The 16,543-nt window shown below is 36.8% G+C and overlaps 2 protein-coding genes across 2 annotated transcripts; both read left to right on the top strand.

Moving 5' to 3' along the window:
• Positions 1-233: 233 nt before the first annotated feature.
• On the top strand, positions 234-2,413 carry LOC127793255 (cytochrome P450 710A11-like). Its single transcript, XM_052324092.1, has one exon. It carries the CDS (start codon positions 636-638, stop codon positions 2,154-2,156), a length of 1,521 nt encoding a protein of 506 aa, XP_052180052.1. The 5' UTR covers positions 234-635; the 3' UTR covers positions 2,157-2,413.
• An 8,160-nt stretch (positions 2,414-10,573) lies between these two features.
• Positions 10,574-13,478, top strand: LOC127793243 (60S ribosomal protein L18a). The gene is made up of 4 exons (XM_052324074.1): positions 10,574-10,712; positions 10,878-10,993; positions 11,107-11,170; positions 12,882-13,478. Exons 1-4 carry the CDS (start codon positions 10,698-10,700, stop codon positions 13,221-13,223), a joined length of 537 nt encoding a protein of 178 aa, XP_052180034.1. The 5' UTR covers positions 10,574-10,697; the 3' UTR covers positions 13,224-13,478.
• The last annotated feature ends 3,065 nt before the right edge of the window (positions 13,479-16,543 follow it).

The raw sequence follows: 16,543 nt of genomic DNA, 5'->3' as shown, positions 1-16,543 counted from the left end.
ATAATATTAAGTTGTATTTTAAACAAGTGTAACTAACACTGCAATCCAAAGAGGGACCATACCATCTTATTTGTAACTATATATATATATATCCTTTGATTGATGATATAATCACAAAAAATATTAAGAACTGGTTGTGATAATCATTCATTTACCAGCCAAAAATAAGTTATAATTGTAACAAGACTTGTGTAACTATATATATATATATATATCAACAACTGATTTGTTCTAACAAGACTTTGAAGTTGTACTTATCTCTGTATATATAGAGAGGAGGGATAGCTGATTGTCCTGGTCTGCTCGTCGAACCGCCTTCCATGCCCAGCTGGAGCTGAGCCCCACCACTTACGCCGCCGCTTCTTCTTTCTTTCCTCCTCCTCCTCCTCCGCCTCCGCCGCCGCCTCCCCATTTACCACCAAAGAAGACGACGACGAAGACGGAGAAGAAGAACAATCCCCCATTCTCTCTCCCTTCCTCCTACCTTCCTGGTAGAGTCAGGGTTGTCTGCTTTTGCATGATCTTTCGTATTCCATTCCCCCTCTGTTTCATCCTGCATTTTCCGCCTTTGTCACACCCATAAATCCCCCACACAGCACGTTTTCAAGCGGAGAGATTGAGTTGAGGGGCAATCAATGGATTCCCTATGGTCCATTCTGTCATCCTCCATACCGTACCTTCTCTCTTTAGCGGCGTTGCTGGTGTTTGTCGAGCAGGTACTGTACTTGAAGAAGAAAGGCTCGATTCCGGGCCCCGCGCTTGTGTTGCCGTTCATCGGCAACGCCGTATCCCTGGTCCGCGACCCGACCCGGTTTTGGGACGAACAGGCGGCGACGGCGAAGTCCTCGCCTCTTGGCATCTCCGCGAACTACGTAATCGGGAGGTTTATTGTGTTCATCCGCTCCAGCGACCTTTCTCACAAGGTGTTCGCGAATGTCCGGCCCGATGCTTTTCACCTCATCGGCCATCCGTTTGGAAAAAAGCTGTTCGGTGAGCACAACCTCATCTACATGTTCGGCCAAGATCATAAGGATCTTCGCCGCCGTATAGCGCCAAATTTTACTCCCAAGGCGCTGGCGACTTATACCTCGATTCAGCAGCGGATTATACTGGAGCATTTGATTCGGTGGCAGAGGCTGTCGGCGGAATCGGCCGGCAAGCCGATCAGTCTGCGGCTGCTCTGTCGCGACATGAATCTGGAGACCTCGCAGACGGTGTTTGTCGGCCCGTATTTGAGCTCTGAAGCGCGGAAGAGGTTCAATTTCGATTACAACTTGTTCAATGTGGGGCTGATGAAGCTTCCGATCGACCTGCCAGGATTCGCATTCCGAGAGGCGAGGGTCGGAGTGAAGAGGCTCGTCGAAACCCTAGCAGTTTGCGCCGTGGAGAGCAAGAGGAAGATGAAGCAGGGGCACGAACCGACGTGCCTGATCGATTTCTGGATGCAGGAGATGGTGCGGGAGGAGGATGCCGCTGAGGCGGCCGGGTCGCCGCGACCGCCGCACACCACCAGCGACGAGATTGGCTGCCACCTCTTCGACTTCCTCTTCGCGGCTCAGGACGCCTCCACATCCTCCCTCCTGTGGGCGATCACGCTCCTCGACGCTCATCCGGATGTCCTCGCCAAGGTCCGCCGCGAGGTCGCCGGAATCTGGTCCCCGGAGTCCAACACGCCAATCGGGCCCGAGCAGCTCCGGGAGATGAAATACACCGAGGCGGTGGCACGCGAGGTCCTCAGAATCCGCGCGCCGGCGACGCTCGTCCCGCACATCGCCGGCGAGGACTTCCCGCTGACAGAGAGCTACACTGTCCCCAAAGGCGCAATCGTATTCCCCTCCGTCTACGAGTCCTCATTCCAGGGGTTCGTCGAGCCGTTCCGGTTCGACCCGGACCGGTTCATGGAGGAGAGGCAAGAGGACCGGCTCTACAAGAAGAACTTTCTAGTATTCGGAGCAGGGGCCCACCAGTGCGTGGGCCAGAGATACGCCATCAATCACCTCGTCCTCTTCATCGCCATGTTCGCATCGGTGCTTGACTTCGGGCGCCAGCGGACGGACGGCTGCGATGAGATCGCTTACGTGCCGACGATTTGCCCCAAGGACGATTGCAGAGTTTTCCTCTCCCAGCGGTGCGCAGCGTATCCCACGCTCTCGTGACAAAATTACCATTCTGTCCATATTTATCCTCATTGATCTTTATTCAATTTGTTGTGCGTTATTCATATTTGCCACTTGAAAAACCAAAAAAAAAGAAAAAGAAATTGTGCAGACTTTGGGGGGGGGGGGGTGTGCTGTTCCATTCGTTAGTGTTTCTCTTTTTCCAGTTCAAAGAGATTTGTTTGATCAGATGGCTTAGGATTCTTTTGTGGAAGAAACAAAAACATTGGGTTAAATTTAAAAATATTTGTTAGTAATTATTTCGGTCTTGAACTTGTAAATAATACGATAGACAGACTAACCTCAATTATTATTGTTAAACAATGTATAGCACGAATTTAAAATCTGAAACGCATCATCAAAGATCACTTGCTCAAATCCCCCTCCTCCCCAAAAGAAAGAAAGAAAGAAAAAGAAAGGGAAATTAGGATTAATTTGATGTTGTTGATGATGGTGGTTTTTGTTTGATTGTGGTTATGGTGGGTTTTGCAAAGGGAGTTTTGGGTGGCCATGTCCTGGCAAGTTTTGGCAGCAACTGGTGGGTTGCTCTGTACTGTGCCTGTGTTGGGACCATTGATTGGGCTATCATTTATCATCCCATGTGCCAGCCTCCAAAAGAGCAATCACTGTGTTCTTCAAAAGATTACAATCAAACCCTACTCACTGCATTTTAAAATGATTCAGCTTTTTCCTTCCTTCCTTCCATCCTTCACCTTCCTCCTGTCATGTACCACCGAATGGAATCAGGCCCTTGGAATTGAGTTTGTTTAAGTGGCCAAATGCATGTGATTATATAAAAGCTACAATTTTTCCAAATTCATATAATAATAATGTATCTAATTTTAATTAATCGAATACTAACAATTAACTAAATTTAGAGGAGCCATGGATTCCAAACTTTGTCCCTCCAGCGGCGAAGGTCACTGACGACGACTGTGTGGGAAAGGTGAACTCTCTTGTCAGAGCGAAGCGTCTGATTGGCCGAAACTCGGCGACTGTCAGCAATTGCTACGGATTATCAGCTCATCTCAGCTGAGGTCCTGCGGTTTCAGTTTCCAGCCAGTGCCCGGCCTTTGTCTTCCCAAGAGTTGGAGACTACTCCACTCTTTAATGCATGCAGCTTTGACCATTCATTCATGCAGCCTATATTTACAAAACAATAATATGAAATTAAAGTCTGCAAAGAGAAACGTACTAATGCCTCTAGTTTTTAATACTAAATGAGTATAGTTTGAATCTTAATAAAGTGTTCCAACATCTGAATTCTTGAACAATTTCACTCATAGCTCATTTGTGACTTATAAAAAGACTTGCTTAACTTGTTTAATATAAGTAATTTAAATTTAAATAAAATTTGAACCTAACAAAAAAATTTAACACGAGAGATCGAGTTTGAGCATGAATCTTGCAAAATCTTTAGCAGAGAAGCGTAAAGTTCGTTGAACTTAGCAAAGCTTTACCCAACTTATTTGTAACTCTAATATTATGACAGTGATTTGTGAAACCAATGCAAAGGTAATCTAAATGTTTTGTTTAGTTTGTGGCTTTTTTTGGCCAATATTTAATGTGCTAAAATCATTGTCTAATATTTAGTTTTATTCTTGAATTAAATTAAAAGAATATTTTACTAGAAAGTTATAAAATAATATTTATTGTATAACTCAAAATATTCTAAGTAACATATATATATATATATATATAAAATATGACATAAGAGGATATTATGTTTGATGTGAGATAAAAAGAAAAAAAGAAACAAAAACGTGCATGAAGTGAGTGTTTGGCATCAATGTAAATCTATTAGTTGTAATAATACTCGTTTATATGAAAATTAATCTTTCATTATATAATCATTTTTATGAAGAAATATTTTTAAGGATAAATTGATGATACATTTTTTAAATTTTAGTTAGAGTAATGTCTGAACTCATAATTGATTACTGTTATATGTATTTTCTGCTCGCATGAAATGGGTTGAACTCAATCCAGCGAGTCAGTCCAATCTCCTGAAACCCATATAGGCCCAAGGTCAAGGTCGTCAGAGCTAGGTTGCACGTCGCCTACTTCGGGCTCATAGTGCAGAATCATGCAAGCTACCAGCAACGCATTAAGCTCGCAGACCACGGAACCAAGCGAGCTCCTAGTGACGCGATTAGCTCACAAGTCGACCATTCAGCTTGTATATGCAAGAGGGCCACGAAATAACCAAAGAACAGTCGCAGGCTAGGCATCATTCTAGCTAGACTATCCTCCCCCAATCTGGCCCCTTTCTCTCGGGCCATCTCTTGACCTATTCCAGTCCCATCCTGACCCTATACCAACCTGCAGCAACATCATTGTAGCCTTTACTAGGTATCTACGTGCCCGCCTACATTCACATTAATGAGAGTCCCGTCAACACCATGCTGTCACCTGGGAACCCCCGCTGGCACCGATATTCAGTCTCATCACCTACAAAAGCACGATACAAATGGAGATGACATCTCCTCTTATATGAGCAGGCTCTCTTCAAAGCCAATGTATGCTTTCCCTGTTAGCCTACTGATATACTATTGCTCTTTACTCTCATACTTATTTGAGTATCAAAGTGATTGCAGGTATCGACGACCAGAACGCTGACTGAACTGCAAAGATTTTCCTAGTGTGTCTTCTCTTATCCCCTTTTGTGTCCATTTCTTAGAGCAAACAAACGAATCACGGTCGATCAAATTCACACGTCGACAATTACGATGTTATTAATTGTTGTAAAATCTGGAGCAATCTAATTTTATTGAATTATGCTCTGCTTAAATACATGAGTTTGCAACTAAAATCCAGAAATAAAGGCAACGAACTTCCTAAACTTTAGCTACTAATGTTAACAGCCAGTAGATAACAGAAAATGAGAAACAAATCTCCTAAAAACTTGGTCAAAGAGCATCTATATTAGCAATCCTACAGCTACTGATGCACACGTTCAACACTCCTCCTTGCATCAGTGGGTGAAGATTCCAAGTTTCTCTCTTAAAAACTCAAACCTGCTTCTAGAAAGAGCTTTAGTAAAGATATCTGCAAGCTGGTTTTCAGTCTTGCAATACTTCAAACACACTGTACCATCATTTTGAACATCTCTGAGAAAGAACAATTTTATACTGAAATGCTTTGTTTTTCCATGAAAAACTGGATTGTTAGAGATGGCTATGGCTGCCTGGTTGTCCACCATCACCTCTGTTTTCATCCCTTGCTCCAAGTGCAAATCAATTAGAATTTTTTTTAGCCATAAGGCCTGATTAACAGCTGTTGTGGCTGCTATAAACTCTGCTTCAGCTGTTGATTGTGCAACAATTTCTTGTTTTTTTGAACACCAAGAGAATACACCTGATCCAAAGCTGAAACAGTAGCCTGTGGTACTTTTCATGTCATCTAAAGACCCTGCCCAATCACTATCCGAGTAACCTTGCAGCTTGAAACTCTGACATGTACTGAACTTGATACCATAACTTAAGGTCCCCTTGACATACCTTAGAACCCTTTTTGCTGCTTTAAAATGACTTTCACTTGCACAATTCAAGAACCTTGATAGTACACTTACAGCATACAAGATATCTAGTCTTGTTGCTGTGAGATACATTAAGCAGCCAATTAAACTTCTGTAAAGAGTTTCATCTGCTTGTTCAGCTCCATCATCCTTACACAACTTCTCCTTTTGACACATTAGAGTACTCATGCTTTTACAATTTTCCATGTTGAATTTCTTTAGGATCTCTTTTGCATACTTCCTTTGACAGATGAAAATTTCATTCTTTTCCTGCTTAATCTCCATTCCAAGGAAGTAAGTCATTTCTCCCAGGTCAGTCATCTCAAAGACTTGCATCATGTCTTCTTTAAAATGCTGTACAAGTTCAGTATTGTTACCTGTAACTAGGAGATCATCAACATATAAAGAGATCACGATAAAATTAGCTTGATCACCTTTGATATACAAAGTTGACTCACTAAGACTTTTAACAAAGCCTAAGTCCAATAGATGCTCATCAATCCTTCTGTACCAAGCTCTTGGGGCCTGTTTTAAACCATACAAAGCCTTCTTCAATAGATAAACCTTGTTCTCATGTCCTTTCACAGCAAAACCTTCAGGTTGATCTACATAGATTTCTTCCTCTAGAAATCCATTTAGAAATGTTGATTTCACATCAAGTTGGTAGATTGTCCATCCCTTTTGTGCTGCAATGGCTAACAACAACCTGATTGTGTCTAGCCTTGCAACAGGAGCAAATGTATCAAAAAAATCCACACCAGAAACTTGAGCATACCCTTTTACCACTAGCCTTGCTTTGTGCTTGTTAATTGAGCCATCTGCGTTTAGCTTTGTTCTAAACACCCACTTGACTCCAATCACCTTTCGGTGTTCAGGCCTTTCAACAAGTTTCCAGGTTTGATTTTTTCAATCATGGAGAGCTCTTCCTGCATTGCAGCCCTCCATTTGTGATCCTTTTTTAGCTTCCCAATACCCTGCAGGTTCAAGAATTGCAACGTTGCATCTCTGATAAATATCAGAGAGCAATCTAGTTCCTCTTATAGGAGGATCATCAACTAACTCATCCTGATTTTGTAAAGGATCAGCAATCAGTTTCTTTTCTGCATCTTTCCAGCTCCATTGCTCATTCTCCATAAAGTGCACATCCCTGCTTATCAGAATTTTCCTCATGTGAGGTTGGAAAACTCTGTAAGCCTTGGATATTAAGCTATATCCCACAAAGATGCCAGGCTCAGCTTTCTTATCTAGCTTGTCTCTTTTAATCTGTGGCACATGAGTAAAGCACAAGCATCCAAACACTTTAAAATTTTGCAAAGAGGGCTTGTAACCATACCAGGCCTCAAAAGGAGTCTTCCCATTTACAGCTTTGGTAGGAAATCTGTTTAGCAGAAATACTGCAGTGTTTGCAGCCTCTGCCCAATACTCCTTAGGCAGTCCTTTCTCATAAAGCATGCACCGGACCATTTCCACAATTGTTCTATTCTTCCTCTCACTCACTCCATTTTGTTGTGGAGTGTATGGTGCAGTGAGTTGATGCTCAATGCTTGCTTCATCACAAAACAAGTTAAATTGTTCTGAAGTATATTCTTTTCCATTGTCAGACCTTAGAACTTGAATCTTGCAACCACTTTGGTTCTCAATCCATTGCTTGAATTTAAAAAAAACTCCTGCAACTTCTGACTTAAACCTGAGAAAATAAATCCAACACATTCGAGTGAAGTCATCAATGAAAACTATGTAATATTTACTCCCTTTAAGTGAAGGAGTTCTCTGAGGTCCAGCCAGATCAGTGTGGATGAGTTTCAGCTTCTCAGTTGCCTTCCAAATTGACTGTGAGAAGGATAATCTTGTTTGCTTGCCCAACTGACAAACCTTGCAATTTGGCACATCAGCTTCAAGATGAGGCAATCCCTGAACCAACTGCTTCCTTTGCATAGACAAGATTGCTGTATGATGAAAATGACCTAGCCTCTTGTGCCAGATCTCTGTATTGTTTACAATTACTGGATAAGCTACTTGTTCCTCCTTTATTGGATCAAGTGAGAAACTTTTACCTCTCATTTTGATTCTGAAAACTTCCTTGTCATTGGCATCCTTGATCAAACATTGCTTATTTTCAAAGATGACTTTAAATCCCTTCTCAACTAATTGTCCCACACTTAACAAGTTTTGATCAATATCAGGTACATACAAAACATCATAAATTAATTTTGTACCTGTGCAACTTTCAATGGCTACAGTTCCCTTCCCTTTAATAGTAATGAGTTCACCATTTCCGATTCTGACTTTACTGGTAGTTGACTTGCTTAGTTCCTGAAATAGCTCCTCATCATTTGTCATGTGATTAGTACAACCACTGTCCACCAACCAACTTTCTTCAGAACTGGCAGTGGAAAAACAAGTAGCTACAAACAATTGTTCCTGCTCTTGCTCTTGTTGATCTGCTACTTGTGCACCTGCCTGCTGCTGTTGAGTTTTGTTCTTGCATATCTTAGCAATATGACCTAATTGCTGGCACTTATGGCACTTCACATCAGGTCTCCTCCAACACTTAAAAGGAGAATGACCTTTTTTTCCACAATGCTGGCATGGAGGATAATTTGATTTGTCTGCTCCCCCAGGTGTGATTGAATTGCAAGGCTGATCAACACTTCCTTTCTTTCCCTGCTTCTTCTTGCCCTTGGTCTGTAATTTGGCCTGTAAAGCCCCTTCAACAACTCCTTCTTGCCTCATAAGTCTTCTCTGCTCTTGTGCCTGAAGAGCATTTAACAATTCTGCCAAAGAAATGCTGGACAAATCCTTTGAGTTCTCCAAAACAGAAATTGTTGATTCAAAACGTTCTGGAAGAGTAACTAGAATCTTTTGAACTATTCTAGAGTCAAGAAACTCACCACCAAGTATTCTTACCTTATTTGCTATGCAAAGAAGCTTATCAGAATACTCTTTCACAGTTTCTGAGTCTTTCATTCTTTGCATCTCAAACTCTCTAATTAGGTTCAGCATTTGCATCCCTTTGATCTTCTCATTTCCCTCATACTCTTTCTTGAGAAAATCCCAAATTGCCTTTGCTGACTTGAGAGTCATAATCCTAGTAAAGATAGTTGATGAAACTGCTATAAAAAGACAGGCTTTTCCCTTGGATTTCTTCTACTTCTTTTCTTTGTGATTTCTGATCTGTGCCATCGTTGGATTCTCTGGTAAAGGTGGAACTTCATAGTCCTCTTCCACTGTTTCCCAAAGATCATTGGCTCCCAAGTAGGCTTCCATCCTCACTACCCACATTTGATAGTTTTCTCCGTCAAACACAGGAGGTGCTGCAGCCATAAAGGATGTCTCATATTGCATTTTTACACTCACAAGGTCCCTCAAGATATGACGGCTCTGATACCAATTTGTTGTAAAATCTGGAGCAATCTAATTTTATTGAATTATGCTATGCTTAAATACATGAGTTTGCAACTAAAATCCAGAAATAAAGGCAACGAACTTCCTAAACTTTAGCTACTAACGTTAACAGCCAGTAGATAACAGAAAATGAGAAACAAATCTCTTAAAAACTTGGTCAAAGAGCATCTATATCAGCAATCCTACAGCTACTGATGCACACGTTCAACATTAATTATGTGTCATTTGTCACATCATCATTGCATGGGATGTTAGCCACATAAAATAATAACATATGATTTTCTTAACCTTCTCTAACGAGGAGATGTTGTATAACTTATTACACCATTATCAGTTATAACTTCTAACATTATTTTTTAAATTATTTGACAAAATTAGTTTTAACAAAATCAAATAAATTGATCATAACACCCTTTAATTTTTTATTTTAAACTTGGACATTTTTCAAATTTTAATTTTTCGTCAAATCAATTTGAGAAAACTCGAAGACTAATTTGATTAAGAATAAAAGTTCAGAGAGTATGGTTAATTTACTTAAAACTGTTTGTAACAAACCATTGTGACTAATTTTTAACAAATTTAGATACTAATTTGATCGAATTTAAAATTTATGCAATGTCCAGTCAAATAGGTTTATATTTATTTAAATTAAAATAGAATAAAATAAAATAAAATAGGTTTCCTTTCCTCCACGATATTGTCAATGAGAACCAGGTCAGAACTTGAGTGGGCCTGACCCCAGGCCCATTCTTAAGTGGCACACCAAGCTATTGAGGCCCAATAAACTTCAAAGAATCACAAGACTTACTATTTTGTTTTATTAGAAAATTCGCTCATAGAATAACATAAAACATAATCTAATAAAAGCACTTTTAAAACGAGTTATTAAAATGATAAGAAAATTAGGGCTTACTATTTTTATGCTATTTTTAGTTTTTAATTTTCTAAAACAGCAAAAATATGTTTATTTTATTATTTTTAAAAATACATTTTAAAAAACAAAAAAAAAATTGTAAAAAAAACTCAAAACAACAAAAAATTATTTTGATTATTTTCGGTCAAAACAATCAAAACATGGAAAAGAGAATAATTTATTTATTTATTTATATTTTATTCTTATAATAGAAAAAAATATTATAAAATTCACTAACTTTAAATTATATATATTTTTTAATAATATATTAATATTAAATACTTCTAATTTATTAAATAATCAAATTTATTAAACTAGAATGTGTTTTCTAGTTTTCTATTTTGAGAACTAATTATTTAGAATGATAAATAAAACACATTTTTTAAAAAAATAAATTATTAAAATAAAAAATTAAAAATAAATTTAAAAATCAAAACTGAAACTCAAATCATAAATTTTACAATTTTTTTATTTATGTTGCATGGATTCTATGGATACAAATAGAATTTTTGAAACTTCAGGGGCAAAACCTTAAAATCCCTTATAAGTTCTCTCATATACGTAAGGGTGTAATTGTAAATTAACGCATTAGGGTTTACATCTCTCCGCTCGTATATAATCCTAACAAAACCCTAGCTCCTCAAATTGCCACTCACGCTCGCGCGCAGAGAGGGAGAGGAGAGGGGCGAGAGAGAGCGATTCGAGAATGGTGACATACAGAGTAAGTTTTCATTTTCTTCATCGGCTTTAACGTTCTATTGGTTGTCAGTATGTTCTAGAACCTCTTCTTCTTTGCTGAATGCGTTCATATATCCAGATGTATTTACACAATCTGTTACTTAAAGGTACGGTTTTTGACTTTCTGTGTTGGATTGTATGTATGCAGTTCCATCAATATCAGGTTGTAGGGAGAGCCCTTCCTTCGGAGACCGATGAGCATCCGAAGATTTACCGGATGAAGCTATGGGCTACCAACGAGGTTCGAGCCAAGTCCAAGTTTTGGTACGTATCATCTTACTATCGGTGTTTATATTTGTTGGTGATCTGTAGATGTATATAATTTTTCAGCCGTGATCTCAATTGGGCTTTTTCATCGATTTTTTTTTTCTTTTAAGGTACTTTCTGAGGAAGCTCAAGAAGGTGAAGAAGAGCAACGGCCAAATGCTTGCTATCAATGAGGTATGCCTGGATGCACTGGCCTTCGCTATTGAGTCTGAGATGACTAATAACATGTTATTTGGAAAATAATTATTTATACGTTAATCGTGTTTGGAATCTGGAAAATGAGATTCGAGCATTAGTACAATCAATTTTTGGGTTTTTTGTAGAAGCAGTTTTAGGTTTTCCTAGACAATAATTTATCTTCTGCTTTATTTTCCCTATCTTTTCTTTTATTCTGTCAAATCTAGGTCTTGTGCCATGCCTTGAGTGGTTTCCCCTCTGAATCTTCTGCTGACAAGAGTCTCAGTCTGAGTTTGTAAATGTAATAATCTCTATTTATTGTGTTTCTTGCCATGAATGGTTCCATATAATATAAATTCTCATATCAAAGGATAATCCCCATGATTATGCATTAGCAGCGTGCTAGTGGAAGTGAATACTTCTGCTTCCATCAACTTCATAAATTTATTGATACAATCTAATTTTGTTATATCAACAAAAAGTAGCAATATATTTCCATCTATCATAATTAGAAAATAAAATTGACAAATTGTTGAAATAACTGTTATAGAAACCTAATTTGCAAACAAATTTGAACACTTTGGGCTTTGGAGCTCCTGAAATAAAGACCTTGAGAAGGTGATAATGGATTTATCCATTTTGTTTTAATTTGGATGAATGGCTCCTTGTTCTTGACTTGTTGTCAAGCTTGTGAGGTGTGTGGTGTCCTTGCTTTTATGCTATATGCATGTGTTGGACCAATCCACCTGACTGTTCAAACAATTCATAGTAATAAAATATTAAGAATATAGAGATGGATTTTTACTAGTGTCTGATGATTGTTAGTGACATCTTAGTTTATGTGCTTGGCCTTTAACACAACCCTGTATGATGTCTCATTGTCTCATTTTTACTAGTGTCTACTTAAACATAGTTTACGGCTTCTTCGCAGGATAGCCTCTCATGTATATCTTCCTTCATGATAACTTTGGACTATGAGCTCTGGTGATTTTAATATCTTTTAGTATATTTGAAAAAAGCAGTACGAGTCCTTTGTTCTGTAGATATATGCTTTCTACATTTTTCTTTAGTGGTTTAAGCCAATATGTGCACTTTCCACATTAAAGTTGGATTTTGGATTCTTAAGGCATGTCAAGTTTTAGGGGAATAATTGATCTATATTTAAGCAATAATTTGTCAGTGTGACAGTCCGGAGATATGGGCAAAGATGAATTTTTATCTGCAAGCCATGATATCTTTCATGGCCACAAGTTTACTTGTCATGTACCCTGTTTGCATAGAGCAGCGTTCAAGTTTTTCTAATCAATGCCATAACTGGTGATATTATTGCTTGGAATGTGGTTGTATTTGTGGTTAACCTCTAGTACCACTTCCCGCTAATTTTCAATCAGTTCTGGTACACCTATCTTCAGGGCAATATTCTAGAGTGGGCAAGATTGAGGGATAAATTACTTTAACGTTGATGAGTGATGAAATTCAGCAACTCTTGTGGTTTATCGCCTTCCAATTTTGTTATCAATTTAAACAGCTAGGTTCTCCCCCCCCAAAAAAAAAAAAAAAAAAATATCAAATGTTGGCTCAATGTGAACATTTTTGTTAACTGAGGAAAGGATTTTTATCTCTTATTACTTCCTCAGCTTTCATAGACGTAAAGGATTTTTATCCTACTTGATTTGACTCTTCCACTTGTTGCTTAATTTGCTTGAAGATTTTTGAGAAGAACCCGACCAAGATCAAGAATTATGGCATCTGGCTGCGTTATCAGAGCAGAACCGGCTATCACAACATGTACAAGGAGTATCGTGACACTACTCTGAATGGTGCTGTTGAACAGATGTACACTGAGATGGCTTCCCGCCACAGGGTTCGTTACCATTGCATCCAAATTATCAAGACTGCTACCATCCCAGCTAAGATTTGCAAGAGGGAGAGCACCAAGCAATTCCACAACTCCAAAATCAAATTCCCCTTGGTGTTCAGGAAGGTCAGGCCACCAACCAGGAAACTGAAAACCACATACAAGGCATCCAGGCCCAACTTGTTTATGTAATTCTCTTTGATCATTTATCAAAGAAGAGCTATATAGAGGGTAAGGCAAAGTCTTAAGTTTTGAATTTTGTTATTTTGATGGGAGACCAGCATTTGTCATATTGTTGATTTTGGATATTGTTTGGGCTTTTTTTGAGAAGTTTAGGATATGAGACAAAGTCTTTATTTATGGTTCCGCAAGTTCCTTCCTTTTAATATGGATTCCTAAGACGTGACTGTTTGATTCTGGTGATCTTCAAAAATTAGTTATCCATTATTGCTGGTTTAATCATCTTGTTTGGTTGGAGGGTACACCTCCGTTTCCACCCCGTTAGCTTTTGCTTGAGGTAAGGTTATCGAACTTTTGGTAAGGTGCTCTACTTGGGCATTATTCATGGGATTCTTCAATTTGTGCAAGGAAAGAAGTATAAGAGAAGAAACCAGTTTTCTTTCCTAGTTTATGGTTATGGGTATGGGTTGTGAAAATGGTGTTGGTTCCATGACAAAAGTTAAAGGAGGCTACGAGTAAATAGGATTATGATGATGGAAATCAAATAATGGGCCGTGACGCTAGTGTGACGTGGTAGATAAAAGTCTTGTTTGATAGTTTTACGGCATTGTCTGTACTTCGCAATGTCTCGTCGTTATCTTTCTCGTTCAGTCCAAATTGATGTATCACAGATGCATCAACTTTACCACGTACACGAGCAAGTTGGTTTGGTTTTTATCTGTAAATTAATTCAAAACATTCTACAATTTTTTCATATAATTTTCTCTTATATTTATGTTCTCCATAACCATCAAAAGTGCCTAGGTGTAGCCTTTTTTGCTAGACTTTGGATGGATCGTGCTTATATTTTTTGGATTTATTAGCTTTTTACCAATGAAGGAAATATCATTTTCAAGACTACTGTAATTATTTGTAATAAAATTACAAAAACCAAAAATACTGAAAATGATTTATATTTATTTATCATATTTTCTCTTTAATTATAAAATATTTTTATTAATTATTAAAAATATAAATATTTTATTAATCAATAAATTTATTTTATATTTAAAAATAATATATATAATACATAATTATTATCTAAAAATAAAATAAAATTATTTTTAATATTACTATTAATATTTATTTTGACCGCCCTTGCACGATTTTCACACAAAATAAGAATTAAACTTACAATTTATCGAATTGATATTAATATATCGTTTGTTCAATAGCATAACTTATGTTTAGAGAGTTATTATTATTTATTTTCTTACGCATAATAAATGAGGTGACAGGTCTCATCATAGTGGTATAATAATAATACTCACAATTCAAAATATTGAGAATTTATTAAGGGAAAAAAAAAAAAAAAAAGGAGAATCTTGTGTGAATCTTTCCTGTAAAGGCTGAAGAAAATAGTATTTTTTTTTTTAACTTGAAGAAAATAGTAATTTACAACCGCCACCTGGGGCATTTGGGTAAACTAGCCTCACATCTTAGCACCTACCCTACCACTATCCTTGGAAAATTTTATTTACAGCCATTCTTTTGTTTTCCAGATTCACTTTTTATTAAAATTCTACATTTGTTTTTTACAATCACATTTATTATTTTTTATAATTATTATTTTTAAAAAATACCATCCCGCACACACGACCACTCACACACAACCACATGAAAAAGATGCAACAATAAGTAGAAGATATAGAATTACCACCATAATGGCTGTTGGTGACTCAAAAGAACATTCACCGACCCCAACGAACACGATCGTGCAATTACCTATCACAACGGTAAAATCAAACAAAATAAGGCAAGAAATCGATGGTCATAACAAGGATCCACATGGAGAAGACGACATTATCAAGTGAAAGGATCAATAATTGCCACCATAGCGATTCGAGAATCATCCATCACGCCAATGACTCAAACGCAAGAGAACTCTGAACCCATGGGTTTGGGAGAATTGGATTTCTCCCAAACTCTAGGTTAAGGAGAAATGCTTTCTCTTGAATCCTAGAATGTGAGAATTTTGTTAGTTTTTTTTTTTTTGGGTTGAATTCTTGAATAATCTTATTTGAAATGAAGTTGTGCTTCTATTAATTTCATATATATGGAAACTATATATATCACACTAAATGCACCATATGCCCGAGTTCTCTATCCTTTTTTTTTTTTTTCTATTTCATGAATTTAATGTATATGCATATATATATCAATAATTATTGAACATCAAAAGCTTATATAATATTTAATTTAATAAAAAAATAAACACACATAATGTCACAAAATATATTGTATATTAAAGCAAACCATAAGCTTTCTGAACCCAAAGGTTTGGATGCATCAACAATTGTTCTTTTACTCCATAACTTTATTTCAATTCATTTTTCATCTTCGTCACATTGTCTTCGGCATGAATGGCGACCGCATATGTTGCGGCTCGTGTGCAATTCATTAATATTGATGGCGAGGATCGACATCGTGGTTTCTAATCTCTGTCACAACTGTCGTTATTTGACTTTTTGTTCGAATTCTTGGCAGCCACATTCGTTACGGCCAATGGAAGGTCCATTCGACTCGTCGATCAATGGTTTGTGTTTCACTTTAGTCTGTTGCTCCTCGTCGTCGTCGTCGTCATGGTCATCTATCTACTCCCCCTATTCTTCCTTAATAACCAATAACTTTTGTGGTCATTGTTAAGGAAGTAACTGGGCGACTAGAGCTACCGACAATAATGAACAGAGAAGAATAGATACGTGGATGTAAACAAAGAACAAAAATAAGGTTGTGTTATCTTTACTTTACTGTTTTTAAATTATTTTTAATTTTTTAAAATAATGAAAATGCGTTTTCTTTGTTATTTTTAAAAATACAAAAAAATTACAAAGAAAACTCAAAATAACAAAAAGTTATTTTAAGTGTTTTCATAAAAAAATAAACTTTAAATTCAAAACATATTTATTTATTTATATTTTATTATTGTAATGGAAAAAATATTACAAAATTCATTAACTTTAAAATATAAATATATATTTAATAATATATTATCATTAAATATTTATAATTTATTGAATAATTAAATTTATTAAATAAAATATTATTAAAAAAATATTTTCAAAATTTCAAAAGAAATACGTTTCTTTATTTTCTGTTTTGAGAAATCATTTTTTAAAATGACAAAGAGAATATGTTTTTAATTTTTTAAAAATAGATTATTAAAATAAAAATTAAAAATAAATTTAAAACTTAAAACTAAAAATTAAAAAGTAAAAGAAGGCTAAGATTTTAATCTTAAATTATTTTAGTGACATTAAATTTTAGTAAAATATGACTAGGGCAAAATACAT

The sequence above is a fragment of the Diospyros lotus genome, unplaced genomic scaffold (assembly GCF_014633365.1).
Source record: "Diospyros lotus cultivar Yz01 unplaced genomic scaffold, ASM1463336v1 superscaf1, whole genome shotgun sequence".
In the NCBI taxonomy this organism is placed as follows: Eukaryota; Viridiplantae; Streptophyta; class Magnoliopsida; order Ericales; family Ebenaceae; genus Diospyros; species Diospyros lotus.
Note: the sequence above shows the minus strand (reverse complement) of the source record. Positions and strands in the feature narration are given on the sequence as shown.